This window comes from Oryzias latipes, chromosome 22 (assembly GCF_053564925.1).
Source record: "Oryzias latipes strain Hd-rR chromosome 22, Olatipes_Hd-rR_3.1".
NCBI classification, from domain to species: domain Eukaryota; kingdom Metazoa; phylum Chordata; class Actinopteri; order Beloniformes; family Adrianichthyidae; genus Oryzias; species Oryzias latipes.
Window position 1 is genome coordinate 22,198,172 of NC_136258.1, and position 27,905 is coordinate 22,226,076.

General features: G+C 39.2%; 1 protein-coding gene across 2 annotated transcripts in view; it reads left to right on the forward strand.

The window, feature by feature from the left end:
- The first annotated feature begins 1,247 nt into the window (after positions 1-1,247).
- Positions 1,248-27,905, forward strand: part of uggt1 (UDP-glucose glycoprotein glucosyltransferase 1) — a 29,877-nt gene continuing 3,219 nt past the window's right edge. The window contains exons 1-33 of one of the 2 annotated variants that reach the window (XM_078940613.1): positions 1,248-1,530; positions 3,257-3,389; positions 3,750-3,829; positions 4,084-4,214; positions 4,289-4,401; positions 4,487-4,661; positions 6,844-6,940; positions 7,026-7,104; positions 7,294-7,394; positions 12,347-12,446; positions 12,525-12,585; positions 14,679-14,770; positions 16,160-16,310; positions 16,576-16,695; positions 16,779-16,864; positions 17,188-17,323; positions 17,430-17,561; positions 18,238-18,402; positions 19,072-19,192; positions 19,569-19,667; positions 19,774-19,797; positions 22,150-22,244; positions 22,531-22,737; positions 23,291-23,422; positions 23,525-23,655; positions 23,724-23,819; positions 24,021-24,123; positions 24,249-24,328; positions 24,803-24,992; positions 26,505-26,663; positions 26,768-26,853; positions 26,937-27,021; positions 27,788-27,876. In XM_078940613.1, coding sequence (XP_078796739.1) covers positions 3,265-3,389; positions 3,750-3,829; positions 4,084-4,214; positions 4,289-4,401; positions 4,487-4,661; positions 6,844-6,940; positions 7,026-7,104; positions 7,294-7,394; positions 12,347-12,446; positions 12,525-12,585; positions 14,679-14,770; positions 16,160-16,310; positions 16,576-16,695; positions 16,779-16,864; positions 17,188-17,323; positions 17,430-17,561; positions 18,238-18,402; positions 19,072-19,192; positions 19,569-19,667; positions 19,774-19,797; positions 22,150-22,244; positions 22,531-22,737; positions 23,291-23,422; positions 23,525-23,655; positions 23,724-23,819; positions 24,021-24,123; positions 24,249-24,328; positions 24,803-24,992; positions 26,505-26,663; positions 26,768-26,853; positions 26,937-27,021; positions 27,788-27,876 — 3,641 coding nt within the window. In that variant the 5' untranslated portion in view covers positions 1,248-1,530; positions 3,257-3,264. The remainder of the gene's footprint in view (positions 1,531-3,256; positions 3,390-3,749; positions 3,830-4,083; positions 4,215-4,288; positions 4,402-4,486; positions 4,662-6,843; positions 6,941-7,025; positions 7,105-7,293; positions 7,395-12,346; positions 12,447-12,524; positions 12,586-14,678; positions 14,771-16,159; positions 16,311-16,575; positions 16,696-16,778; positions 16,865-17,187; positions 17,324-17,429; positions 17,562-18,237; positions 18,403-19,071; positions 19,193-19,568; positions 19,668-19,773; positions 19,798-22,149; positions 22,245-22,530; positions 22,738-23,290; positions 23,423-23,524; positions 23,656-23,723; positions 23,820-24,020; positions 24,124-24,248; positions 24,329-24,802; positions 24,993-26,504; positions 26,664-26,767; positions 26,854-26,936; positions 27,022-27,787; positions 27,877-27,905) is intronic. The other variant, XM_011490262.4, reaches the window with a different exon arrangement.

The window sequence follows — 27,905 nt, forward strand, 5'->3', positions numbered from 1 at the left end:
CAGGATTATTGGTGTTCTCAATGCTGAAAATTAAGGTAGATACTCTTTCATCATGCAATACCATTGAATGCATTTGAGGCCAGCATAGGATAAATTTACACAGCAGCAGGACGACCCCAAACACACAGCCAAAGTAATTGAGAAATGTCTTCAGAAAAAACAAGAAGTTCTGGAAGTGATAGAATGGCTCCCACAGAGCCGTGATCTCAACATGATCGAGTGTGACTGTGATTACACAAATCAACGAAGGGATGTGAGAAAGTCTCCGTACAGAGAAGGTTATAGGTTTAGTATTCCAGGATGATTGGAACAATACTAGCCAGGTTCCTTCAAAAACTGGGTGTAAGTGTACCATTATGCTGATTTGAGGGGGATCAGACTGAAAATGATTTGACTTAGATTTCTATTTCCCTCATCTAGTGTGTTGGTTTTTGATTGATGGTTGTGAACATGTAGGTATTCTGGAGTGGGAAATGAGTATATGCGAGGGTCAGAACAAATTATATCGTATGTTCTGTTGCATAATTATTAGCTAAATTTCACACCCACAGGATATGGAAATGATTCCATTTGAACACTTTGTTGAAAAACACGCAGCACAGAGCAAAGAGGGAGAATTAAAATAAAAGAAATCTGTGTTTTTTGTAGCAATAGGAATTGCTTGTTTTGCGACATTAAACATTTTTGAGGTTTAATCATTTGCTTTTTTTGAAACAAGGCTTCTTGGCACTGCAGCCCGTCACATTTGCATGTTACTAACAAATGTGTTACCACACAAACGCTTTCCGATTGTATAATGTATTGCCAAGGAAAAGTGTTACAACAAAGAAACACTACCAAATGCAACATTCACTGGATTTTGTGCAAAGTTACGGGGGTAGTGGGGGGTGGGTGCTAACGAAGAGGCAAAAAGTAAAAACTACAAATGTAAATACCACTATTTTAGTTTACTGTTTTTTTCTTTTTGTTTTTTGTTTTTTTTATTAGAACTTCAAAAGATGACACACATATTCACATAACTATAACAGAAAGAAATAAAAAATTAAGAAAATAATAAAATACAATAAAATAACAGTAGAATTGTAGTCCACAATACTAGGGATTGTCATACAACTTGCGATCTTCAATGAAAATGGACAGTTTTAATTCAACAATTATAAAGAAATCAAATTCCCAGAATTGTTGTATCAGAAATGCATTTTCTAAGAAAAGTTTTATTAAATCTACGTAGGTCAAGAATTTTGATCAGGCAGTGTCGGCATACCTATCGATGATGACAGGAGGACCCTTCCAGGCTCGCGAATCACGGAAGCTACAGAGCCGGCTTTGCTATTAGGAAGACAATTATTTGTTTATTTCTGCTGTTAAACCTCAAATGTTTTATTTTAAAATTGATATCATTTTTTCATAGGAACCATGAGGTCTATTGTCTTATAATAAGGAAAAAGAGCCTAAATATCTTCATTCTTTAGCAGACTGAGTTAGCTAGTAGCACCTGCGGTTGTGAAACTAACTAGCGGCAACACTCAGGTAACGTTAGCTCATTTCGAATTCATATATCTGACTTATTTGAATACGTGCTTAACGCACCACTGGGACTTCCACTGCTGTTATGGATTATTGTGTTTGTGGTTAGGGTTAGATTCCTACTTAAATGACAGCTGCTACGATAAAACAGTCCGGATGTTTAAGCTGAATGCTTATTGGATATAGAGAATCCACGCTCAACTTTTCTATTGGACCCTTTTGTTTACTATAAGAGAACACTGAACATCCAAGACATTGATTTAGTTTTAAAATATCTACAACTTCTATTAAGAGTTTGTGATTTCGCAGTTTCTCGTCATTTTTATAGAAATATGTTTTAAAATAGTTTAACTCAGATTGAATCTTCAGATGTAAAACGATCTTGCTATTAGATCTGTATAGAGCTAATAGACTTTGGGTTTGTGTTGCTTAACCCTTGTGCTATCTTAGATGACCCCCCCTTCCATTGACGTGTTCTCCCTACCATGACAAAGGCGGATAAAGGTGGAAAGATTTCATGTAATCCATGGACACCAGTGAAGATCACAAATCATTGAAGAAAAAGGTTCAGAGCACTGTCTAGTGGGTCTAGATGACCCAACTCCCAATGTTAAAGTGCCTAGTATAGCACAAGGGTTAAGAAATCAAGAGCAATGATAGAATTCCTAAACTAAGAGGGCAAAATATATATATATAAATAATAATAATAAAAAGTCCTGAATAAGAATTATTGTACTGGGCATGGATGATAAAATATTTTGATTGTTTGATCAATTGTTTTTTAAGAAAAAAGTAACAATTGGGGGTATAATTTGAACTAAAAAGAAACCAGTGAGTGGGCCAATGGGGTATGTTTTAGCTATGAAAAAAGTATTAATAAAAATAAAGAACAATTAGCTGCATTGATTGTGGCTGTTTTTCCTGACTTGTATCACAAGGAACGTATGTCATAAATGAAACACAAAATTAGTAAATAAAATAAATAAAATGACTGGTGGTGGTGGTGGTAAAAAGAAAACCTGTTTGCAACATTAAACTTTGGTCTTGTTATTTACTTTAGTTGTTGTGGACAAAAGCTTTCCTTTTGCAGCTAAGCTAGCCCTATTTGTATAGAGAAGCTCTGTCAATAAGGCTAGTCTAAGCTTTATGGTTGTGCAGTACGGTAATCTTTTTTGCTGTGTAGAAATGCACACTATCGACATTATAAGAGTATTCAATCAATAGGAATTTTTTTTATTTAGTCTGTGTTTCCATAGTTATTAAAAGTATCACTAAATACTTTTTGGATTATGACCTTGTTGGGCTGTGTGGTGGCACAGTGGTGTCCTCACAGCTTCCTCCCATTATCCAAAAACATGCTTCATAGGTTAATTGGTCACTTTAAATTGTCCCTATAGGGGTGAATGATTGTGTCAGATTAGCGACCTGTCCAGGGTGTACCCTGCCTTCGCCCACGGGAGGCCGGGTTAGGCTTCGTGACCCCAAAAGGGGCAAACCGGGTTCAGAAAGTGGATGGATGGACCCTGTTGGTTCACTGATTGATTAAAAGACGCCAACCAGATATTGTTTTAGGAATAATGCATTGTGGCAACCAAAGCACAGAGCCATCACTCCCTAAAATATTTGTTTATATGATAAAAATCTTCATTAAACAGAAAAGCAAACATTGTATTTTTTTCTAATATATGATGCATCATTGATCTGTCTGACGGCTTCCTCCCTGGTGTAGGTTGGAGGATGTGGTTCTGCTGTGTTCTGCTGCTTTCGTTGTTATCTGATGTTTCTGGGGCTTCAGATTCAAAGGCAATCACAACCACGCTTACAACCAAATGGGCAAATACACCACTGCTTCTGGAAGCCAGGTATGACCTTGCTCTGCTGCACTAGTCTCCTGTTTTGACTGTACTTTGGGGCCAGAGTCACACATTTTGTTTCAGCCCTGTGGTGAAATGACAATAAAATATAATTGAATCGTTGAATCCAGTTTTTGCAACACTTCGTAAGTTAATTAATGTCCAAAGACAACTTAAGTTGTCTGCTGTGACCGTGTTTGAACTGCTGTCACACCTAAGAGAGAACAAGAATTTGATTGGTTTACAGTGTTAGATTTTGTGTTCTTTGACTTATTTTCTGACTTTGGAAGGCAAATTGAAAACTGTATATTTTAATCTGCACATTTTCTGCTTTTGACACTGACACGCTTGGTTTCTTTTTCTTGTCAGTGAGTTTCTGGCTGAGGAAAGCCAGGAAAAGTTCTGGGATTTTGTGGAAGCCAATCAAAACATTGAAGGAGAGCATGATGGTAAATTGGACTTTGACATCCAGTTTTCACTTTCGATCTGTGCTGAGAGCAGCTGCGTAAACGATGCGTGCGCTGTGTCCTGGCAGTAATTACAGTGTCGGTGCATCCTTGCATGGAGCTGAACGCTGTAATTTCATTTCTATCAAACCATGACAGCTTTACTTCTTTTAAAATATCAAATTAAAGTTTAAAAAGGAATGTGTTGCTTAATATAAGACATCAGGGTGTTGACTCTTACCTTTTTTTGGACACAGATACAGATCAGGCCTACTATGAGCTGATTGTGAAGAAAGCTGGTGCCTTGCTCACCTCCGTCCAGTTGAACATGCTGAAGTTTGCCCTCTCATTGAGAGCGTACTCTTCCACAGTACATACCTTCCAGCAGGTAACCGGAGGATCACTTGAAACATCTTATTTGCCTATTTGCTAGCATTTTGATCACACAACTCATATTTGTAGATAGCTTCTACCGAGCCTCCTCCTTCTGGCTGCTCAGCTTTTATCAGCGTCCATGGAGAGAAGACGTGTGATGAAGAAAAGTTGGAATCACTGTTGAAAACTGCATCTGAAAGGTGAAAACGACAACAAGCAAGTAACGCACATGTGCACACGCTTCAAGCATTGAGGCTAAATTGTGAAATTATGTGTTTCTTTTAGGCCAAAGCCGTACTTATTCAAAGGAGACCATAGATACCCCGGGTCAAATCCAGACGCCCCTGTAGTCATCCTCTATGCTCAGATCGGAAAATCCGATTTCCAGCAGTTTCATCGAGTCTTAACATCAAAAGTCAATGATGGTTCGGTCACATATGTGCTCCGTCATTATGTGCCTGTAAGTGAGAACAGTGCCGCTTTAGATAATATTTGTCCACACAACCTGAAATGAACACAATTTTCCTGTTGCTGGTGCCAACTATACTATATTTTGGTAAAGTAACACAAGTTATTTGACTAGAATATGGTCTGTTTCTGAACAGTCTGTCATTCTAAAATATCATCAGTTTTTTTTTTCAGTAAAGGAGCAAATTTGTTTACATTTTGTGAGTGGATCCATACAGGCATCACAGAGCCTTTGTTTTCTGATACCTAAAATATTGGCTTCTATGGGGCAATCATGCATTAAATATTTGCTGCTTACTGTACTGAAAGTCTCATAATTGAGTTTTCATAAAAAGTTAAATAAAGCAACCTGATTGTTTAACTACTGGATAATTTAGTTGATCTTATCTCATCTAATAATCTAAATAATATGTAATTTATTATATGTAGGTTTCCTGTTGCAAACAGAACTTTGTCATGATCTAAACAGAAAACCTTCTCATAGATGGGGATTATTGCACCTTAGATGTCTGTTAGTTTGATTTCATGAAATACAGAGTTTACAAGTTTCATAGAAACATCTTTTTTTATTTGAAATTCATGTAAAACTTTTTTTTTTACAAACAAGCAAACATGAGTTGAGCTGTTTTACAAATTAAAATTGCAACAATTCAGGATCAAATCTGAGAAAGAATAAAATTCCAAAATTTGTCAAAAATTAGCTAAAGAAAATACTTAAGACACGCAGATAATTATAGTTAAAAAAAAAGCGCTTAACACTTTTTAGAAAAAAAAATCATACTTTGGTTTAAAGTACACAGAGAGTAAACATTTTACACCAAAACAGGGAACTTTAGAAGAGCGGGACCTGAAATCCGAATATCCTGCAGCTGATTCTGGACCTAAGGGTCCTGTTTAGTGATGATGCAATGATGAGGAGATGAAATGTATTTGATGTGGTGTGGAGTGAGATGATTGAGAGCTTTAGAAGTCATAAGGAGAATTTGAATTAGATTTCTGCGCAGAGGCAAAAAAAAAAACAGGTTATGTTTGGCTTCTTGAAGACCATCGCTGCTGCACTCTTGGTTAAGTGGAAGAGTTTTATTCTTAATCAGATTTTATTGACATTTTTACTCATGTATACAAAACAAACATACAGAGCACATAAAGAAGTCTGAGGTAAGACAAAAGAAAAGCAAAATAAATGAAGCTAATCTTTATTCGAACATAGTACAAATACCTGCATATATTTCAGTCTCATATGTATACAAAACTTGAGAAATATTCTAGTTAAAATTGAAGTTGATAAGGATATGTGAGACGGGTTTAGCAATCAGTCAAACTCAAACCTCTTTAGATAATTCCAGTTGATTACTGAACAAGTGTTCCTATAGAGGCCACCACAAACCCATAAAGATATCATCATTAATATTTAACTTTTTTCATTTTGGTTTTAATAAGTATAGCTTACAAAGTAATTTAGATGTATTTGTATCTGCTAGTTTGTCTAAAGATGGCAGCCCAAGTAAGATCTGACCCGGTTCGTAATAATAGAAGATTTGCATTACAGTGTGGATCCGATTTCTTTTATAGCACATTGCCAGAATTTTGAGATTTTTATGGCAAGTCCACAAGCAGTGCATGCATGTCCCAGTGGAAACTGAAAGGGATTTTTACTGACTTCTACATCCTTATGGACTTGCACTTGTGTCCTTAAAGGAAAGCCAGAGAAGATTTCTGGTTTTCATCCCAACTTTTTCTCTTTTTTGTTCAGTCTAAGTATGCTAAAATATTCTCAGCAGCTGAGAATATTCAAGTCAAGTTTCTGACTATGACTCTGCATATCTCTGAAGGTGATGAGGTGTCGGCTTCTTCATCGCTTAGCAAGCAACAGCTGACATTGATCGTTGAACGTTGTTGCTAAATCATCCTCCACGAGTGTTTCTGTTGTAGGTAAAAGAACGAAGACGTTGATGGAACTTTTTACAATAAAAACTTTGTTAAACGCAGGTGTGGAAAATTAGACAGCGACGTGGTTTCTGTCACAGTCCACCAACTACTGTTCAATCCTCTTTTTTTTAAAATTATATTTAAGCATTTCTTTAATTTAAGGCACCAGTTGCTTGTCAAGACGAATCCAGGGATATGACATGCATGCATTAAGGACCTATTCCTCCTCTTATTATCCCCTCCAGAACTCAGATGGAAAGAGAGTCCATCTGTCTGGATATGGAGTGGAGTTGGCCATCAAGAGCCAGGAGTACAAAGCAAAGGATGACACACAAGTCCAAGGTGAACTAACTAGGGATAATACACTCTTAATACATACATTGCTGTTGTTCTGACACGATATTTGGGTTTATTGATCCTTGTTTAGGGGAGGAGGTGAACGCCACCGTGATCGGGGAGAACGATCCAGTGGATGAGGTCCAGGGATTCCTGTTTGGAAAACTCAAGTCAGTGACTTTATGTTAGCTGGAATATCAAAATCTCACCATATCCCATCTTTGTATTATTTTTGTCTAATCTTTTGATCTCTTCAAATATGTCAACTGCTCACCTCATCTGCAACAAACTGCATCAGTCAACTAATTTCACCTCTTCTTAAGCACTGTATTTCATGTTTCCCTGTTGTTTCTCTCCAGAACCCTTTATCCAGAGCTGAAGGAGCAGCTAAAAGAGCTGAGGAAGCATTTGGTGGAAAGCACCAATGAAATGGCTCCTCTGAAAGTCTGGCAAATGCAAGGTAGACCTCCCTCCAAGCCATGTTTCCCTTTATGCCTGTGCAAATGTTATGGTCGTTCCCTTTGATTGACTAGATTTGTACGTTCAAACAGACCGCGGTGGGAAGTATTTGCTTGTGGGATTATAAATATGTTCAACAGACCAAAGTGTAAACTGTGAGGCTGTGTTCTCTTACAGTAAATTCCTACACTTTTTTTTCCTACTTACATTTATGAAATCAGCCCTAGAAACGTGACAAATATAAGAACTGCAATGTTCTAACCTTCATAACAACCAATGTAGATGGTTTTTTGAAACCTGTAAAGTTAAAGATTTATTTACTGTCATATGTGCAGTATATTTTAACCTATGGCACAGATAACATTACTGTCCTTGCAGACTCTGGGGCAAATAATAAGTGCAAATCTTAAATATTAAATACATATCCAATCTGGAGGCTTAGCAAATGTCAGTTTCTTTTTCTTTAAATGATACAAACCTGATATGGTTTAGATTTGTTTGTAGCCTGGAGCCGTTTTGATCTTTTTGTTCTACTTTACAATTTGCTTTATTGAGTTAGCATTAAAACGTTTTTGTGGTTTTGTGTGCTTGAAATTCATTTTTTTAGTACAACCCCAGCTTCTGTTTTCTTTTACAGATACTTTTTAGATTATACTATAGAATAATTTCACAATGAGCCTAAAACTATTTAAAAATAAATCTTAATTCCTAGAAGTGAATTTTGTCTTCTTTTTTTTTTTGCTGCAAAAATTGAGATTAAACGGTTTTTATAACAAAAGATCAAATTGAAGAGACAGATTTATAAATGTATTAATCCACAAACAAAGCAAAGTAGAGGTCAAAACAATTTAAAAAATGCCTTAATAAACAGGCAAAGCTACAAGGTTTCAACGATGAATCCAATGGAAATCACAATTGTGTCCTGCGATGTCCACATTTCTGCGTCCCATTATGTTTAATTTAAACCAAACATTCGAACAAAAACAATGTTAATTTAATTCCTGCGTCATTGTGAACAGTCAATGTGTTTGGAAAAACCCACCAGTGAGCTGTGGGGGTTAAACTATCAATGCAGTATACGCATAATATGAGCTGAAAATAATGTTTTTGAGAACACAACAGTGGCAAACGTTGCACATTTATTATTTCGTTTATTTCCATTAAACTTGATTGTTTTCTGGTTTGAACCACTGAAGGAAAAAGTCTTTTTAGAGATGAACAATTGAGTTCACCTTAATTGCAAGCTCATAGTTTCTAAAAGAATGAAGTGAATCATGAAGTGTGGTCAGGATGTGAGCCTGCAGCTGCTTTGATTGAGCGGAAGAAAGGATGCGAGGTGATGAGGGGGCTGAGCTCGACTGTCAGACTGACATGCCTGCGCCTGTCTTTATCTTCCAACCCACTGGGGCTCATTAGCTCAGCCTGTTTACAAAGAGAGGGGGACCTCAAGGGGCTGATAATCACACAGGCTACAACACCATTACAGGGATGCTCGCTGCATCGAATTAATCCTCACTGCATCTTTTCTTTTCTTAAAAACTCAGCTTCTTTGTGCGTCTTATACTTCTAGACCAGGGGTATTCAATTAAAATTCAAAAAGGTCCAGTTACTAAAAATCTTTCCCAGCAAAGGTCCGGATCTTATGTTTTCACTTAACATAATGTACCCTCATGTTAATAAAATCAATAACGCACATACATTTCTACATAATTTATTGTTACATTTCAAGTGTTTTCAAAGTAATATGCTTTTAACATACCGAAAAGTCTGAACTTGTATGGTACTTGAATGGAAAACAATACTGTAGTTCTCTTTACTACATGTCAATTAACAGACACTGAAATTATTCTGAATAACATAAATAAAAAGTGCAAACACAGCTTTGAGCAGCCTGAACTTAGGGCCTATTTCAAGTAATGTAAAACATTCAGAATATTTTGAATAAAATAAAAGTGCTTTTAATCTTCAAGAAAAAAATAAACAAGACATTTGAACTGCCACCTTTTTAAAAAATGAACTACATTTTAAATAAAATAACACAGGAAACTTTTCAAGTAAAATAGAACAGGGCAGAATTTACTGAATAAAAAAAGTGCAGAACTTTGAGCAGCTCCCTTTTTCATCTCTCCTTTCAACCTTTCCTTACTCCCTTTCAATCTTTCTTTCCTAGTGAGAGAAATGGGCATGTAACTGTCCTGCCAGCAGTTTGAATCTTGGCTTAAATGGGGTTAGTGCAAGTCTCATGCTCATGTGGAGATGCTCATTGGTGAGCCTAGAACGGTACTTTGTTTTAATAATATTCATTGACGAGAAAGCTGTCTCACAGCTGTAAGTTGATCCAAACATGGTCAAGGTGTGTAGTGCTACTTTGGTTAGACCAGGGAACATCGTTTCTGGCACAATCTGTAACCAGAAAGTAGCAGAGTCAGTTGTTTCAAAATGCCTCCTTAGAGCAACATCTGCTTGCAAATCAGTGAGCTCTAACTGTAAAGATCCAGGATGTGCCCACTTGAAGGTCTGTGTCACCTCCTTTGAAAATCCTCTGATTTCTCTGATAAGGAATGGATTCTCAATTAGCAGGAGGAGCTCGTGTCCAAGGTTGAAGCAGTCAAATCGTTGACAGAAGTTTCCAATCAGCTTGTCTATGAAGCCGACATAAGGGGAAATGTCTCTCTCACCCTGAATTTGTTCACGCATTTGTGGGAAATGCTCACAATCTGCTTGGAGATCTTCTTTGAAAATGTCCAGCTTAATCTGGAATGAGCGGACAGTTTTCATCAAATCGCAGATAGAATTTTTCTGACCCTGCAGCTTTAAATTGAGCTCATTAAGGTGTCCTGTGATGTCCACCAAAAAAGCCACCACATCCATCTTGTGCTGATCTTGCAAAAAGTTTGCAAACTGTGTTGCTTTTTGACTCTTGAGCTGCTGTAAGAAAGCAGCTATTTCCTTTCGGATGGACCAGAAGCGTTCCAGTGCATTGCCTTTACTCAGCCATCTCACGTTGTTGTGGAGTAGTAGGTCATTTGCATTTGCATCCATTTCCTTCAAAAATTCTCTCAGCAGTCGATGCTGATGGGATGAGGAAGCCCTCAGGAAGTTTATAAGTTTCATCATGGTATTCATTACTTCAGCAAATTCTTCAGACAGAATGGCACAGAGAACAGTCTGATGTATGATACAGTGGTAGGCTATGAGATCAGGGTTGTCTTGTTTCATCCGCGCAACAGCCCCCTTCTCTGTCCCAACCATGGCAGGTGCACCATCCGTGGTGACTGACACTACTTGCTTCAGATTAATCTTTCTTTTTGTGAGCATCTCCTTTATCCCCTCATATATATCCTCTCCTCTTGTGTGTGTCTCAAGTGGTGTTGAACCTAACATGTCCTCACACATCTCTTTCTTCTCTTTGTGAGGAAATCTCACATACACCAAAAGCTGGGCATTATCTGTTACATCTGTGGACTCATCAATGGCTAAGGATATGCATGCTGCGTTCTGAACAGCTGCATCAAGCTGTGCCAGCACATCCTCTGCTAATAGTTCAGTTTTTCTAGTTGTTGTTGTAGCTGACAATGGGATTTTTTTTATTTTTTCACACATGTCATCTTTTAGTTTACCATCAAGTAAGGTTTCTGCAGCCGCATTTAAGCACTCCTTTACAACTGTCACATCGCTGAATGCTTTCTTGTGTTGCGCCAAAATCCACGCGATCTTTAACGAACACTCATTTGCACGTTGCTGCCCGGTAAATGCATGCGTGATGACACGAGTAGACCTGTCATACTGTGCTTTCAATTCGATGATTTTACTTGCCCTCACTGCGGACTTCTGCAGGTACATTTCCTCAAACGACCCGTGTTTGGTCTCATAGTGACGCTTAACGTTGCCACTTTTGATTAACGCCACATTTTCACAGCATATGAGACACAAAGGTTTAGAACTGGCTGCAGGCAGAATAAACATGTATTTGTCCGTCCATTCATCTTTAAAAGTTCGGTTTTCAGCATCTACTTTTTTCATTTTTGAGCAAGCCATTTTCTCTCATCTCCTCTCCATCTCTCTCTCACACTCGCTGTTGCTGAAAGGTAAACAATCGATTTGATTGGCTTGGCTATTGATGACGCTCCTGTCATAATTACTAGATTAGCTGCGCATGAACAAATGATTTATATTTTTATTAATATCAAAAGTTTTAACGGGTCCGGGCAGACTCGTCACTCGGTCCGGACTCGGACCGCGGTCCGCCATTTGACGATGCCCGTTCTAGACTATAAAGGAGGTGTTTGTGTGTCTGTGTGTGTATGCTGCATGTAAACCACTAATGAGGAAAAACTGCCCCTTTAGGTTTGATTCTTTGCCCTTTTGCATTCAAATTCTTACACTTTCTCAGAATTATTTCAGGTTTTGTTGATCTTGAAGACAAACAATGGTTTGAAAAAATTGTATTTTTGGAAGAAAAATATGAACTGTAAGCATTAAGGATCTTGTTTTAAAACTACCTGCAATGATTTCTAAATTGGGATATAAAGTTGAATTCATTTTTAATTTGCTTTTACAACCTTTTTACTGCTTTGGGATTGTAAACTTTAGCACGCATTTTTAATTGAGCCTCCCATGTTTTCATGCTTAAGGATAATTTTAATTAAGATGTGAAGACAAGCATGATAACTTGAAAAAATTGTCTTATTAATATGGTAATTTTGTTGAATTATGACTATTTTAGTCATGGATGTCCATATGGAAGTGTTTTAACAGCAGTTAGATGAATTACCATGACATTTCTAAACTTTAAATTGACTGTAAGCCTAATATTTTCAAGGCATCCTAGTTAAATGTATCCAGAATGCTTGTTTAAAGTAAAAAAAAAAAAAAGAACCTTTGTTTCACTTTTTGACATTTTCTTTTGTTTGTCCCTCCTTTTTTCCTGTCTTTTACTATTTTCTTTTGCAGATCTGAGTTTCCAGACTGCGGCTCGCATTCTTGCTGCTCCTGCAGTCGATGCCCTCAACGTGATGAAAGACCTTAGTCAGAACTTCCCCACCAAAGCCAGGTAGAAGAGAGGGACAGAAATGAAAAAAGGTTTTTCCGTGTTTCAAACTTAAAAGCCGGCGTGCTTCTTTTGTCGCAGGTCCATCACTAAAACAGTCGTCAACTCTGAAATCCGCAAAGAAATAATCGAAAACCAGAAGGTAAATGCTTGTTCAATCTGTCTATTTATCCATCTATGTCAGTGTTTCTGAATTTCTCTTTTTTTATTTTTAAAGTAGTAAAATATTCCTTTTTTATGGCCATTAAAAATCAGGTAAGGATGCACAGCTGTTGAGCTACACATTTATTTATTTTCAAATGTCTGTTAGCTTTGCACATGAATATCTTATTGATTTTAAAGCAATTGAAAGGTTTTCTTTCTTTTACTAAAAGGCGAATGACCCCACATCAACACTTTCCCTTTGGACTAATTGGAAGGGACTCTTAGAAAGCAGAGCTGCTTACAGTTCCTCAAATGTGTTCTTGGTTAGCATTTTTAATGCTGCTGCTGCACAAAAACTCACTGTTGCAAGAATTGTTTCTAGATGAACCTTTAAACTCATTTTGGTCTGAAAAGGGTTTTTATATATGTGTGTGTGTTTTACAGTTTTAGTGCTCTCGGGATCATAAACCTTTAGAGATTTGTTGTTAGCCAGTGAGCAGCACAGCAGACATGATTCATCTTTGGATGCTTCACCTCAGCCTAAAGGTGAAGTGAATAGGCGTTGGATAAAAATACAACATTTTTTTCCTTTCTTTTATAATGACTTATTGATTAAGGAAGTAGTTGAATTGTTCATGTTTTAGTCGACATCTCACTCATTGTGGGATGTTTCCACCTTTTAAACTAACTAAAAACAAACCTTTCTGTAAAAACCCACTCCACTGAAGAAGTTTTTAAAATGTTCACGTAGCATTTTTCTCACTATGAAAGACATATGTTGTAGAATTTAAGCTTAAAATTGCATTTCTGAGTATTTCTTTATTCAAATCGTTGTGAATCAGGAGCAGAAGAAATAAACGTCATCTAAAAAAAAAATTCTGATGCTCCATTCTGATGCATCCACTTGCGGACAAATAGATGCATTCAAGTCTTAACTTTCCTCATCTGAGCTGGGATCTGGTTTGCTGCCCGCTCGGCACGTTTTCTACCCCACAAATATGATCTTTTTCAAACAGCATTTTTTCGTCTTTTCCTGATTAGATTTTAATCAGATTTTATTGTGATTTTAAGATTAATTTTCTTAATACATCTCCTCCATCATCAGAAAAATGCCCCAAGAACATGTAAAAAACACCCAAAACACAATTTTCGTTGGTCTGGGCCTTTATATCCCAACTTCTCATATCCCTTCTTTTTCTATGATACGGCGTGTTCTTATTTAGCTTTTTCCTTCCTGTTGGCTGGGTTTTCTGGCAGTCGAGACTCATTTGGATTTGGCCATTAATCAATGTGAAGAACGGCATGATTGCAGACGAGCAAAAGCACAGCTCTTCTGGCTCCCGGCTTCAGTCTTTAGGGACATTTCTCAAAATGAGAAACTCCAGTTTTCGTTTTTTATTTGCCTGCTCCGTGTGAAAAATTGTAAAAAACGTCTGACTGCAGAAGCATTTCAGCTCTGACAATGGCTATGACTTTGCCTTGCTAATGATGAACAGATGATTACCCCCTTTTCTTGTTGCGCTGCGTTATCTCGCGGCCAGCGTGGGTTCAGACCGACATCCTAATTACTAAAGCGGTGGTTCATTCAGCAGGTGTGCTGGATCCTGCAGCGGGAAATGATTATTGATTGAAACAGTTTGGACAACAGCACTTCTTCCTCTCATATGCATGCAGACACACACAGCTAAGTGGGATGAACAATATTTGTGTTGATCATGTCTTCTTGTAATTGCTGTGTCTGGAGTATGATTAATCTGATGTCTTTGTCTTTCTGTAATGAGATTTGACTGTGCCAGGATGACTCTGTTTTTGCCCATGCAGACAAACTGGGTTAACACACTTTCTCTAATAATTGCATCTGTTTCAAGGGCTCCGATCGCTCCAAACAGACTGACTTTGAACGGAGCCGGCAGCGCTTGTTTGAAACTGTCAACCTGCCTCATTACATCTTTCTGTTGACTGCTGCCTTGAGTTTTACAGCCTAATTGACTCTGTGACTGTGTGGCGATCTGGACTGTGTTGTGTGGGAGCTTTTATCTTTGATGACAACAGGCCTCAGTCATTTTGACTTTTTTTCTTTCCTCTCCTCAGTTCTTCAAAGGAAATCTGGGGCTGCAGCCAGGGGACTCGGTTTTGTTCATCAATGGACTACATATAGATCTGGAAACGCAAGATATCTTTAGGTAAACACACAAGAACCGTAGCTAAATTTAGCCCATTTGTCTCCATTCTAACTCCAGCACAGAAACGAAGCTTTACTCTTGTAAGTCCCACTCCGATCATCTTTTGATCTATTTGAAAATCTTTCCTGGTGGTCTTTTAATTATGATGATGTCGTTTTTAGCCACAAAAAAAGGAAAACAGTCATTTTCTAGGACATAGTTTCTGCAGAGCGGCAGTAGTTCATTAGAAATGTACTAAGACTGTTGGCATGGAGCAGCCCCACCGCCCTTTCCCTCCCCGTTGCTGAGAGCTCCATGTTTACGTGCTCTCTCGTTAGTTTACTGCCCCATCACTGCCCGAACCTAACATTAGCGGTGCAACAATAAGCTTAATTTTCTTTATAAATGTCCGATTACCCATCGGAGTGGGTCTTAGTCAAACAAAAATACTTTTAGCCATCAAATGAAGAACTATTATACAGTTTCTGAGTATTTCAAATGTTTTGATGCAAATGAAGTGTTGCTGTTGGGGCGAAAGCTTTAGCTTGGTCTCTAGCAGCATGTTTGAGGCTAAATGATTATTTTGTCCCTCAGCTTTGACCCTTTGGCCCCTCATTCATAACACTGAAACCCTGAAGGCTATGCATGCATACATGCAAGCAATTCAGACTTGCTTCTAGTTTTGCGCTGTATGTTCCCTATGTTGTTTTATACACAAATTCCCAAAAAAAAAAAACTTAACATGGGATTTCACTGTTAAAGGTTGAAATGTCTGCACGCGGTAAGATGTTCTTCACTGAAATAAGACCACTATTTTGTTAACTAATAAAAATTATAATGATTAGATATTAGAATAAAAATGTAAATAATAGTAATGTTGTCAACTTTACCTTACCTTAAGTTATTCTTCTGACCATATTTCCAGAAAGGTCCAACTAGGTTTGAGTTGAGGTGAGCAGATGTCTGGTTTGAATGTCAAAACTATTCTGTGTTTTTTACTTTTTGTAATTTATTTTACAATTTCACTAACTAAAAACTTAAATAAATACAATTTAAAAAATATATATTTTTAGTAAAATTACAATTAAGAGTTTAGTTTATAACTCACTCAACAGAAAGGTGTATTTATCAAACAATGCAGTAAGTTTTGTACAGTAATCAGTAAAAAAAAATTAAACAATTCTGAAAGTGAATAGTTATTGAAATCATTCTAACCCTCATCAACATCAAGCACGGCATTCTTCGGCCCTTTAAGCTCTCAAGTTTTTAGTGGATCTTTTACTTGTATCTTAATTCTTCTGTATGTCCTACGTCTCTAATGTTTTGCTGACTCTTAATTACAGTGCGATGAAATTGAGATGTCAGAGTATCCGTTTGCACACTGACTGAACTCTGCGGTGTTTCCTGCAGCGTGTTCGACGTGCTGCGCAGTGAAGCGCGGGTCATGGAGGGTCTGCGCTCGCTGCTCATCGAGACGCCCTACATCCACGATATCTTAAAGCTCAACGTCCAGCCTGCTGACTCCGACTACGCAGTCGACATCCGCAACCCCGCCATCTCTGTAAGAATGCAGTCATCTGTAACGAAACATCTTTTACTGGAGGCAGATTTTCATGCATTTCTTCCAGGTGACAATGTCTTGAAGTGGAGACTCATCTTCAGGACGAAACTTCTTTTTTTTGAAAACTTTTAGGCATTAATTCCGTTTTTTTTTACCCAGAAATCCTAGCTTCTTTCAATTTCTACTTCACAGCTACCAGCAGTTTGAAGCTTGTACTTTGGTTGCCATTATTTCACTTATACAACCTTTTTCTTTTTTCTTTTAGTGGATTAACAATTTAGAGACGGACCACAGGTACAGTTCCTGGCCCTACAACGTCCAGGAGCTGCTCAGACCCACTTTTCCTGGAGTCATCAGGCAAATACGCAGGAATTTTCACAACCTGGTAACCTTGTTGGTTCATAATCCCCAGCTAAATCCAAACAAACTTGAATCCTTAAAAGTACCAACAAATGAATTTTTTTCTAGGTGGTAATTTTGGACCCAACTCAAGAAAATTCTGCAGAACTGCTGAGTGTGGCTGAGATGTTTTACTCCAACAACATCCCGCTCAGGTGGGTGTTTGCATCATCTATGTCAGTCTAAACAACAGTCTTCGTGTGATATGGAGCCACACAGTTTAAATGAGTAAAATTGATTTTTTTTTTTTATATTTGACGTTATGTATATTTTACGGTGTAACAGTTGAGGGAAAAAAAGCATTGAAATGAGATGTTGCAGCTCAATGAAACATGAAGTTAAAATGTGCTTTAGAGTTGGAACAAGATTGGAGAAACAAATTGACTATTTCTGTGCAGTGAAGCATTTTTAATGGATTCTGAAGACAGGACTCAGAACTTCAGCTGTTTTTCAGAATCTAAACTGATCTCTGCTTTAGGATCGGGCTGGTGTTCGTCGTGTCCGATGAAGATGACATTGACGGCATGCAGGATGCAGGAGTGGCGCTCGTCAGAGCCTACAACTACATCAGCGAGGAGGTGGACAGCCAGGCTGCATTTGATGGTGTGATCACGGTGAGATCATCAGAGTCCGAAGAACTGAAACTTTTCTGTAAGAATGTAGACACCATCAGGGATGAGACTTCACTGCTGCTTTCTGCCTCGGCATGCTTCTCTCCAGATGTTCAACCGAGTGCCGGCTGGTGGAAAGTTGAGTGTTAGTGATGTAGTTAAGGTGCTGGAGAAGAGGTTTCCATACGTAGAGGTCAGCAGCATCCTAGGAGCCGATTCCAGCTACGACAACAACAGAAAGGTGAGTCTGGAAAAGCAACCAAAACAGGAAGTTCTAGAAAAAGTTAGGGATGGAGGTATTGTGCCGCAGTAATATCTGAAATGAAATAAAATTCTTTGTCTAATTTCTGGCACATACTTTTTTGTTTCCAATGTTCTTTTATATATATATATATATATATATATATATATATATATATATATATATATATATATATATATATATATATATATATATATATATATATATATATATATATATATATTTTGTGAAACCAAAAATAAATAAATGAAGTAAGAAATGAATGCTCATTTCACACATTTAAAACAAAAAGAGGACTTTCACCAAACCAATACTCCTTAAATTAATGTTGTTTCACCTGGTCTGGATCCATAAATTGTCTAAGATTTTAGGTGTGTGTTGAATGGTGAGCTTTAAATATTGGCATAAACATGTTCCATTACCCATAAGCCCTTACAGATGGAGGGACTATTAAAACTTATTTTCTAAACAATATTTAAGGGCCAAACCTCCATCAGTGTTCTATATTAATACGGTTATCATTATTTTTCTGTCTTCTAATCTTTTACATCAAAGAGAGATTAATATAGTTGGCCTCTCTTGTGAATCTATCATCTTTGTTCTTCATTAATCAATTGTAAAAATGCAAAGCATCATGGATTTTGGTCTCTTGCAGGAAGGTCGGGCGTACTACGAGCAGACAGGCGTGGGCCCACTGCCCGTGGTCATGTACAACGGCATACCTTACAGAAAGGAACAGCTGGACCCGGATGAGCTGGAGACCGTCACCATGCAGAAAATCCTGGAGACCACCTCCGTATACCAGAGAGCCGTCTACCTGGTCAGTCAAAACATGCACATGTTTACTACATGCTACTACATGCTACACGACAGTCTGACTTTATTGAAGTGATCTGGACTCTATTACATTATAATCATAATTAATAGTCTTGCCTGAAGTTTTAGACCTTTTGTGCAGCACTTTATCTAGAATATTGAATTGAAAATCAAACTAAATATAAAAAAGCAGAAGATATAAAGATATAAGTATGAAATCCTGTAAGTATTAATACATAAAGTAGCCATACTTTATTCTAACGCTGCAGTAAAGTTAGATCAGATGTGCCCATTTGCAACTAAACGATATTTATAACTACAACGGATCCATCTAGTAGAACAATAAAGTTTGAATATTAACACTGTGTAGAATTAAAATTGAACATGCTTGCAGAAATATCTTTAGGTTGTTTAATTTAATAAACTTCCTCCCTGGATTTCCCTGAGGAAGTCATCTGCTCATCACTGCAGAATTTACTTCATTTTAACCAGAAATCTAAACTTACAAACTTGTAAAAGTCCACTTTAAAAACCACTGACATTTGAGAACTCTTAAAACAGGTTTTTAAGCTCAGTAGAAAATGACCTCCTCCATCATTGTCAGCTCTGCGCTCAGCCAAAACGTATTATCCTCACTTCTGTAGTGAAATGAAATGTGTCTTTCCGCCTGTAGGGGGAGCTGGCTACAGACCATGACGTTGTGGACTTTGTCATGAATCAGCCCAACGTAGTTCCTCGAATCAACCCCAGGGTTTTGTCCACCAGCAGAACATACCTGGACCTGTCTGATACCAGTGAGCTCACGCCGCATGCATCACTCTTTATCATAAATGTTTTCTCCTATTGCAAACTGCAAATGATGTACAAGTATCCTGTCTGCAGGAAAGCAGTGCAGCTACTTGATAAAATGAACATTTGATATTATTAATGCACTAAAGACTGCAAAAATGGCTTCTTTATGATCAAGTACCCATGTTTTAAACTTGTTTTCAGATTTTAACATAAAAATACATGCTGCATTTTGAGTAGCACCGACAACCAGCCTAAAATGGGTTCATATATTTCACTTGATGATGTCATCAAGCTTCTGTTTTTTACAAATCAGAGTAATAAAAGTTTTTATTCATGAATCCAATCCGTTGCAGAGCATTTTTCTTTCTCTTTTTCCAGACAACTTCTTCATAGACGACTATGCTCGTTTCTCGACGCTAAGCTCAAAGAAGAAGAACGGCGCTGTTGCCAACAGCATGAACTACATGACTAAGAAAGGTATGGTTAGGAGGAAAAATATGTTTGGATTTTTAAACCCCCATAAGCTCAAACTCTCCTTGTCCGTCTTCTAACCCGTTTGGTTTTTCAAACTTCCCTGCATTAGGAATGACCGCTGCCAACAGGCACGGTAATCATCCTTTTCCTCTCCTCGGCTTCCTGTTCTCACACATGGCAGTATGACTTTTTAAATCCACGTCACTCCTGAACACACCATACTGCTTTTCTCTGAGAACACCAGTCATTATGCATGTTGGTTCCGTGCATCAGTGCTTAAACCTGTTTATGGAGCTGGAATGCCTCTATCTTTTTGCCGCTCGGAGGAAAGCGCATGATGGCTGATTCAGCATCTGCTAAACAAATCTGACAGGAAAAACTTACAGCTGGGAGACACACTACCACATTTTTGTGTCAACTCCTTTTTTTCAGCTACAAATTTTTCCTCTAAGGTTGAAGTCTGGATCCAAACAATTTAGCTAAAAAACAGAAATAGTCTCAAATTGTGAATATCTGGGCCAGCGATCTCGTGATGACCATTACCGGTCGCTGACCGGTAATGGTCCGTAATATAATCTGATTCTGAACAAATTTTAATATTGAACTAAGGGATTCCTCCCCCCCACAGACGAGTCATTCGAAGTCGCTCGGTCACGTTTCAAAAATCCATCCCCTACCTTCTGAAAGCGGCGGCTTTGACCGCTAAATTGCAACCTCCCAGATAGAAAGTCAAAAAAAATAAACATACGGTATTTGGAAAGTTTCTTTTAGCAAAAAAAGGGCCAGTGAGGAAACAGAAGAAAAGTCTTTGACTTAAAACCATAAAGCTCCATTTAACAGACAAAAAACAACAAATTTATTGTGACAGTTGTTTTCACATACCCTTTTATTATCACAACTTACCAGGTTTTAAGGCAGTTTTTCATGTATTTGTATTAGGCTACATTCACACTGCAGGGCTTAGTGCTCAATTCCGACTTTTGTTTTAAATTCAATTTTTTTTGCAAGGCCATTCACATTTCCAATTAAATGCAAACTTTTGTGATCTCCTGTGTGACCGTGAAATGACGCGGAAGTGACCTGCATGCGCAGAAGAGTTCTCAACAGGTAACGACGTCACTCGTTGTTTGCAGAAGTAGCTAACGTTAACAATGGATGTCAACAACAGTGTTGTCAACAGCGGAGCTCTTTTTGCATTATTAAATTCATTTATTTTCACAAAGGAGCCAGCAGAATTACAATCTTCTCATTTTAAGAAGGCATTGGAGGTGGGATCGTCTGTACCCACTGTTGTGGAATGGGGATGTTTATGTGCTGAGGCCGCGCGCTCCTGTGTAAGAGAGAGGAGAGAGCGCGTGCAGCGCAGGAGGAAGTGAGAGGGCAGCTTTGGGGGCGCGGATTCATGTTGTGTGTTACAGAGGAAGGAGAACGATAATAAAAGAAGGCTCCCCCCAGCAGAACTGCTATTGACTCTTTATTAACCCGCTCTGGAGAATCCAAGGGTTCGAACGGGGAAGTGAAGCCCGAAGGAGGATCCGCCTTCTGTCCCCCGCGCTTCTGACCACGGTCGGAAAGGGGGAAAAAAGTCATTGCGGGAAAGGTTCAACGCCATTTCGCTGGAAATGTTTTCTAAATCGTCCACCACGGTTGATGTTTATTTTCTCGTTCCCGCCTACTACAACACTGAATGATGACGTTTGTATCCGGGTCGGATACATGTGGCCTGGCCGTTCAGACGGATGTCGTATTTCAAAAGATCGGATATGTATCGGATTCAGGACCATATACCCAAGTACCTGGGTCACATTTGAAAAGATCGGATCTGTGTCGTTCAGACTGTCATGAAAAGATCAGATACGGGTCGCATAGGGGCAAAAAATTTGGAATTGGGTCGTTTCAGCCTGCAGTGTGAACGTAGCCTTAGATTAAGAGAAAATTGATATCATGTTTGAACGTTTCCATTCAAAATCTAGTGCACAAAGGAAATTTTAAACCACCTGCAAAGAGTTTACAGAGGATGAAGATAAACGTAACCCTCAAAAATTAAGAGAAACCCGAAGCTTAAAAAAAATCTGGTGCACTATTTGGCCTCGTACAGGCCGATCCTTGAAAGTTTTGTCTGCCATGAAAGCGGTTTGTGGCCTGAATAAGTGCGTCAATCTGTTCTGTCTAAAATGCGGTACAGTCTAACATTTTAGGTTAAATGTTTATTGTTATTTAGAAATGAAAGTATAGTAGTACTATTAGTGTACAAACAACCATGAAGAACAGAAGAAATGGGTGAAAGAAATTGATTTTGATAGAATATCAGAGCGTTGAAATCACATTTTATTCATTTTGGGGTGTTATGGTTGATAGGAATGCACCTTGGAACCCTTTAAAGCATGCTGGTGAAAAGCAGCTTTTGCTCCATCCCCTCCATTCACATGAAACCAGTCCGTCGCTGTAAATCCCACTTTTAACATTTGCTTTTTCTCCTCGACAGATGATGGATACATCCGTCCTGTCACCTTCTGGGTGGTCGGAGACTTTGACAAGCCTTCGGGACGCCGACTCCTTTATGATGCAATCAGGCACATGGTGAAAACTTTATTTTTCAACTCTTTTGTTGACAGAAATGTGACTGTTTCAAAGCTTTTTAAACAGATTTCTAACCAGGCTTGTGCAACACAGTTGTTTATTGGTCTATTTGATATTCTGGAAAAAGTGAACCAAAGCCACAAATGAAATGTTAGTTTAATGGTTTCCAAAATGTCAAACTTCAGAGGAAAAAATGAATAAACAATAGTGTTTCCCAAAAACTCTAATTAACTGCTGTACAGTTGTAGCATTCACTGTTGTTTTTCTCTGACCTGCCTCAAAACAGAAAACCAGCAATAATGTCCGCCTGGGAATGATCAACAACCCATCAGCCAATCCCTCTGCAGAGACGAGCCGGGTCACGCGGGCCATCTGGACCGCCATGCAGACGCAGTCGGCAAATAACGCCAAGAACTTCATCACCAAGATGACAAAGGAGGAGACTGCCGCTGCGCTTGAGAAAGGCGTGGACATCGCAGACTTCAGTGTCGGGGTAAAGAGAGACGCGCCCCCTTTGACTTTACCTAACTGGCTGAGCGGCTGCCACACACACCGTTTTCCACCCCTTTGCCCCCGCCATCCAGGTCAGATCTGCATGTGAGAAATTCATGGAGGAAAAAAAAAGTTTTTCAAAATGGCAGCTATTCTGTTAGTTTTAACTCTATAGCAACCATTTTATGTTTTGATCATCTGGAAATGACAAATACGTCATTTATACGAGCTTTGGCAAAAGTACATTTTTTATTTCCTTGGCAACTGAGGTTTTTTTGTTAACCACGCCCACATTCCTAATGTGTTCATACTGTATATTATGTCGTTTCATTCAGCTTTAGCCAACGATTCATGTATGACATTTTTTAAATAGCCTGATTCGGTTATTTTTAACAGTTGAGTGAGTGGCGGGGGTGAAATTTTGCAATAAGAACTGTGAAAACAATTGAGGACCAGATTGTCTTCACAGTTCTGGACTGCTGCGGCCCATAAAAATGTTGTGTCATCATCAAAACATTTAATTCTCGAGTCATTTCTTCTTTTTTCTTGATCAGGGAATGGATTTATCGCTCTTCAGAAGTGCATACGACAGTCCCAAGTTTGACTTCCTGCTCTCCCACGCCGCCTACTGCAGAGACGTTCTCAAGCTGAAGAAAGGCCAAAGGGCGGTGATCAGCAACGGAAGAGTGAGCCCGTTTTTCAACTACGACCTATAAAATCGTTTTTGTTGATGAGAAGAACATTCGCGTTTTTAAAAATGCAGTTATTCCTGTGTCTTCACTCCATAGGTCATTGGTCCGCTGGAAGAGGAGGAAGTGTTCAACCAGGATGACTTCCTGCTTCTGGAGAATATCATCCTGAAAACATCTGGAGAACGCATCAAGAGCAAAGTCAAACATTTTGGGATTGAGGAGGACAGGTATGTTCTCCTCATGTTCTCCTCTATACAGAGGAGCCGCTGGGCGCTAATGTGGCGTTTCCCCTCAGGGCCAGCGATCTCGTGATGAAGGTGGATGCCCTGCTCTCCTCTCAGCCTAAAGGAGAAGCTCGAGTGGACTACGGCTTTGCAGATGACCGTCACAGGTACTGATGGACCTCTTGTGATTTTGTTTTTTTTTTTTAGAGATATTGAGCCGCTTTACTGAAACAATGCAGATTCACTTCCACTACTGCTATAGAGAAAGGAAGAAAGGAAAATAATTAAAGTCAATGTTATTCTTAGCAGAGCAGGACTCTTCTTTTTGTTTTACTTCACTCATGCATTGATTTGCTTCTCCTTGGCAGTGCTGTGAAGATCCGCCCCAAAGAGGGAGACATTTACTTTGATGTGGTCGCAGTGGTGGATCCAGTAACGAGGGATGCTCAGAAACTGACGCCACTTCTGCTGGTGGGTCGCCCACCGTCTCTTTGTTCATAGAGAGACCCTTCTTCTTTTCTTCTTTCTGTAACGGGTTGATCTGAAGTCTGTCTGGTTCTGCTGCAGTTTTTGTTCTAACTTTTCTTGTTTTTTAGGTTCTGAAGCAGCTGGTTAACGTCAACTTACGCGTCTTCATGAACTGCCAGTCAAAGCTGTCAGATTTGCCCCTAAAGAGGTGAGAAACGCTCCTTAGCCACACCTGCCATACACCTTTTTTTTTAACCAAGTTTCTTTTTATTTGAGTATTCAGCAACATATATGCAGCTGCATTTTATTTTGAAACCAAAGGTCCTTCTTCTGTTTCCTCGCTGGCTATTTTCTGTGAAAAGAAACTTTCCAAATATTGATGGGTATCAATTTAGCGGTTGGTGCTGCTGCTTTAAGAAAGCAGTGGTTGGATTTTCAACACGTGACTGAACGACTTCACATGCATCAAGAATGAGTCGGATGCGGTGGGGGAGAATCCAGTAGTTTTTCAAAATAAAACTTCCTTCAGAATCAGATTGTAAATAAAACGGGTAAAAAATAGGTTGTGTTTTTTTCTTTCTTTCTCTGTGGCTCGGTACCACCTGTCCCTTGGACTGGTACTGGTACCGGTACCAGGGGGGGTTGGGGACCTCTGTGCTAACGCCTTCATGCCACATTCTAGCTTTTACCGCTACGTGTTGGAGCCAGAGGTGGCGTTCCAGGCGGACAGCAGTTTCTCCTCCGGCCCCATGGCCACGTTTCTGGACATGCCTCAGTCTCCGCTCTTCACCTTAAACCTCCACACTCCCGAGAACTGGATGGTGGAGTCCGTTCGCACCCGCTACGACCTGGACAACATCTACATGCAAGAGGTAAACGGTCTCGTTTGATCAGGATTTGTTGGGCACATTTAGGCCGCATTTACACTGCAGGTCTTGATGCTCATATCCAAATTTCTGACTATATCCGATTTTTTTGATGACCCGCTTACATCATCTTTTAAAAGTGACCCGTATCTGATTTTTGCATTTACACCATACAATGCTGAAACTATCAAACGTAGACGTTCTGAGGACTACTTAGCAGTATTTCCGCCTTCCGCGGACATCCTTCTGACTTTTGTGACTGTGGTTGTCATGGAGGCAAGGCAGCGACGGAAGGAGGCGTTGTCTTGGGCGCTCCTGAGGGGATGCACAGGAGAGTAAAAGGGAGGGCTGGTCGGCTCTCTCTGAGTTTTGAATGAGGAAGTGTTTGCAGATGTGCTTTACTAACAGTTTGATCCAAGTGTTGAAGCTTTCCTGCGCGACGACTTCTCTTTTCCGACCGTAGTCAGAAACACACGGGAGATTTCCTCGGGGTTCACTTTTCCGTTCTGAACCCTCAGCCTCCAGAGTGGGTTAAGAAAGACTCCAAAACTTTTGGGCGAGACACCTTATTTTTAATTTACGGTTCTCCGACACTCTCCTGCTCCGCGCTCACACCCCCTCTCCTCTCCTTACACACACACACGCACGCGCTCACACACACACACACGGTCCCCATCATACACGCCCCCCAAAGAAATAAACGGTTCTAGCCTGTTCCATAGCAACGGTGTCCCGCTTCATTAGTTACCGTTTGCGTCCCGACCGGGATCGGGCCGGACATAACAGCGGTTTCCGACTACGGTCTGAAGCCTGAGGCTGAAAGGTAACACGCTGACAGCAAAATCAGCGCACAAAAAGCACCTTAATAAGTCATGTGATCTCAGTTGGTGGTGTCCTGAATTTACGTCACTGACGTACGACTCGTATTGACGGGAATATCCGATTTGTCTGCTTACATGGCACACGCAAATGCACGTATCCGATTTGTTTCCGATTTATTTCCACATATGAGAGAGGCCTGTATCCGATCTGAGAAAATCGGAATCCATGCGCTTTTGTCCTGCTTACACATTCACCGATCAGATCCGATCTGTGCCGCATGAGAGGAAAAAATCGGAATTGGGTCACTTGAACCATGCAGTGTAAATGCGGCCTTAGTCATTTTAGTCTTTTTCCACATTCTCTGACACATTTATTCCAGAAAGCTGTTAATATACTAAATAGCCAAGAAGACTTTCTTCTAAATGTAAAAAAGGAGAATTTTAGCACTAACTTTATATTCTATAACCTCCACATGAAATTCTGTGTTTCTTTATTTTGTTCCATCTCTACTGACTTTTTTCTAACCTCTTGTTCCTGCCAAGAAAAAACACTTTTTGTCTTGCAAAGTTCAAAGTTTCTCCTGCTGTCTTTTCTTTCTCACACATAGTTTAGAAAGCCTCCTCTGTCTGCATGCCCCCCTAACAACCCCTTCTTCCTGGAGAGGACCTTCACTTTCCTTTGCCTCTGCGCTCACAGGTGGAGAACATTGTGGCAGCTGAGTACGAGCTGGAGCATCTTCTGTTGGAAGGCCATTGTTTTGACGTGAGCTCAGGCCAGCCTCCACGTGGCCTCCAGTTCACCCTGGGAACTGCCTCCGAGCCGGTCATCGTGGACACAATCGTCATGGCAAATCTGGTGAAAAGTCAATTCTTTGTTTCGATTTCTTTGTCTTAAAAATACAATTTTCTGGCATTTAAAGCTTATTTTTATGATTTTGTTGTTGTTTTCTTTCTCTGCAGGGTTACTTTCAGCTGAAAGCCAGTCCTGGCGCCTGGATGCTGAAGCTGAGAAAAGGGCGCTCTGATGAAATCTACAAGATTTACAGGTCAGGCATAGAGTGGAAGGGTTTTTGTAGCTCCTTCCATGCTGCAGAGCCTCCGTTCTCATTTCCCGTGTCTCCCTCTGCAGTCATGATGGCACAGACTCTCCCACTGACTCTGATGACATCATAGTGGTGCTGAACAATTTCAAGAGTAGAATCATTAAAGTAAAGGTCAGTTCACCTGGGTTGTTGCCATGACGACCACTCCTGTTTTTTAAATTTTTTATTTTTAAATGTGCATCCACACAGCAATTTACCAGCTTGACAATAAACTTGAAAGAGCTAAAGGCTGACTGTCAACACAGCAAAAGGAAGTTTTTTATTATTAGATCACAATTTTAAGCTTAAATTTATGAGTAAATTTAGATATTTTTAAAGTGGAATCATAAACTAATAAGGTAGAACGCAGAATTTTAGGTGTTTAATTTTCAGACTTTCTTTCTTAAATGCTATGAAGCTTTTTCTGAACTGAACACTTTAAATTAAACACTGATATTGCTCCTTGTCCAAACTGCATTTCTGAGTATTTCTTGATTCAAGTACGGTAGTTGGGAATCAAGAGCAGAAGGAAAGACGTCGTTTGAAACAGAGCTTAGTTGTGATAAAGAAAATACACCGGCCGGACCACAAGCCTCGGCTGGATAGCTCCAATAGTGCATGCCATTGTGTTTCACCGGTGATGTTAGGTTCAAGCAGGAACGCGCGTAGACAGATAGCTTAGTGCAGAAAGCGACACTGGTTTTTTGGATTTTGGCTAAAACTGTCATAATCCTGATAAAAAAGACCACTGGGAACACTTTTAAAATAGATCAAATGATAATCTGACAAAATTAAGTGAAGAAAATCTGTTTTTACTAAGAGTTGATGTTTTTGTCATCTTAATAAATTGCTGTTGTTTGTTTTGTTAACTGAGTTAGATCTGTTTGCTGATGATTAGGTCCAAAAGAAGCCGGACAAGTTCAACGAGGAGCTTCTGAGTGATGGAACAGATGAAGATGACACGGGCTTCTGGAAGTCTTTAGCCAGGTGTGTCTCAAAAACTGTTTTAAAAATGG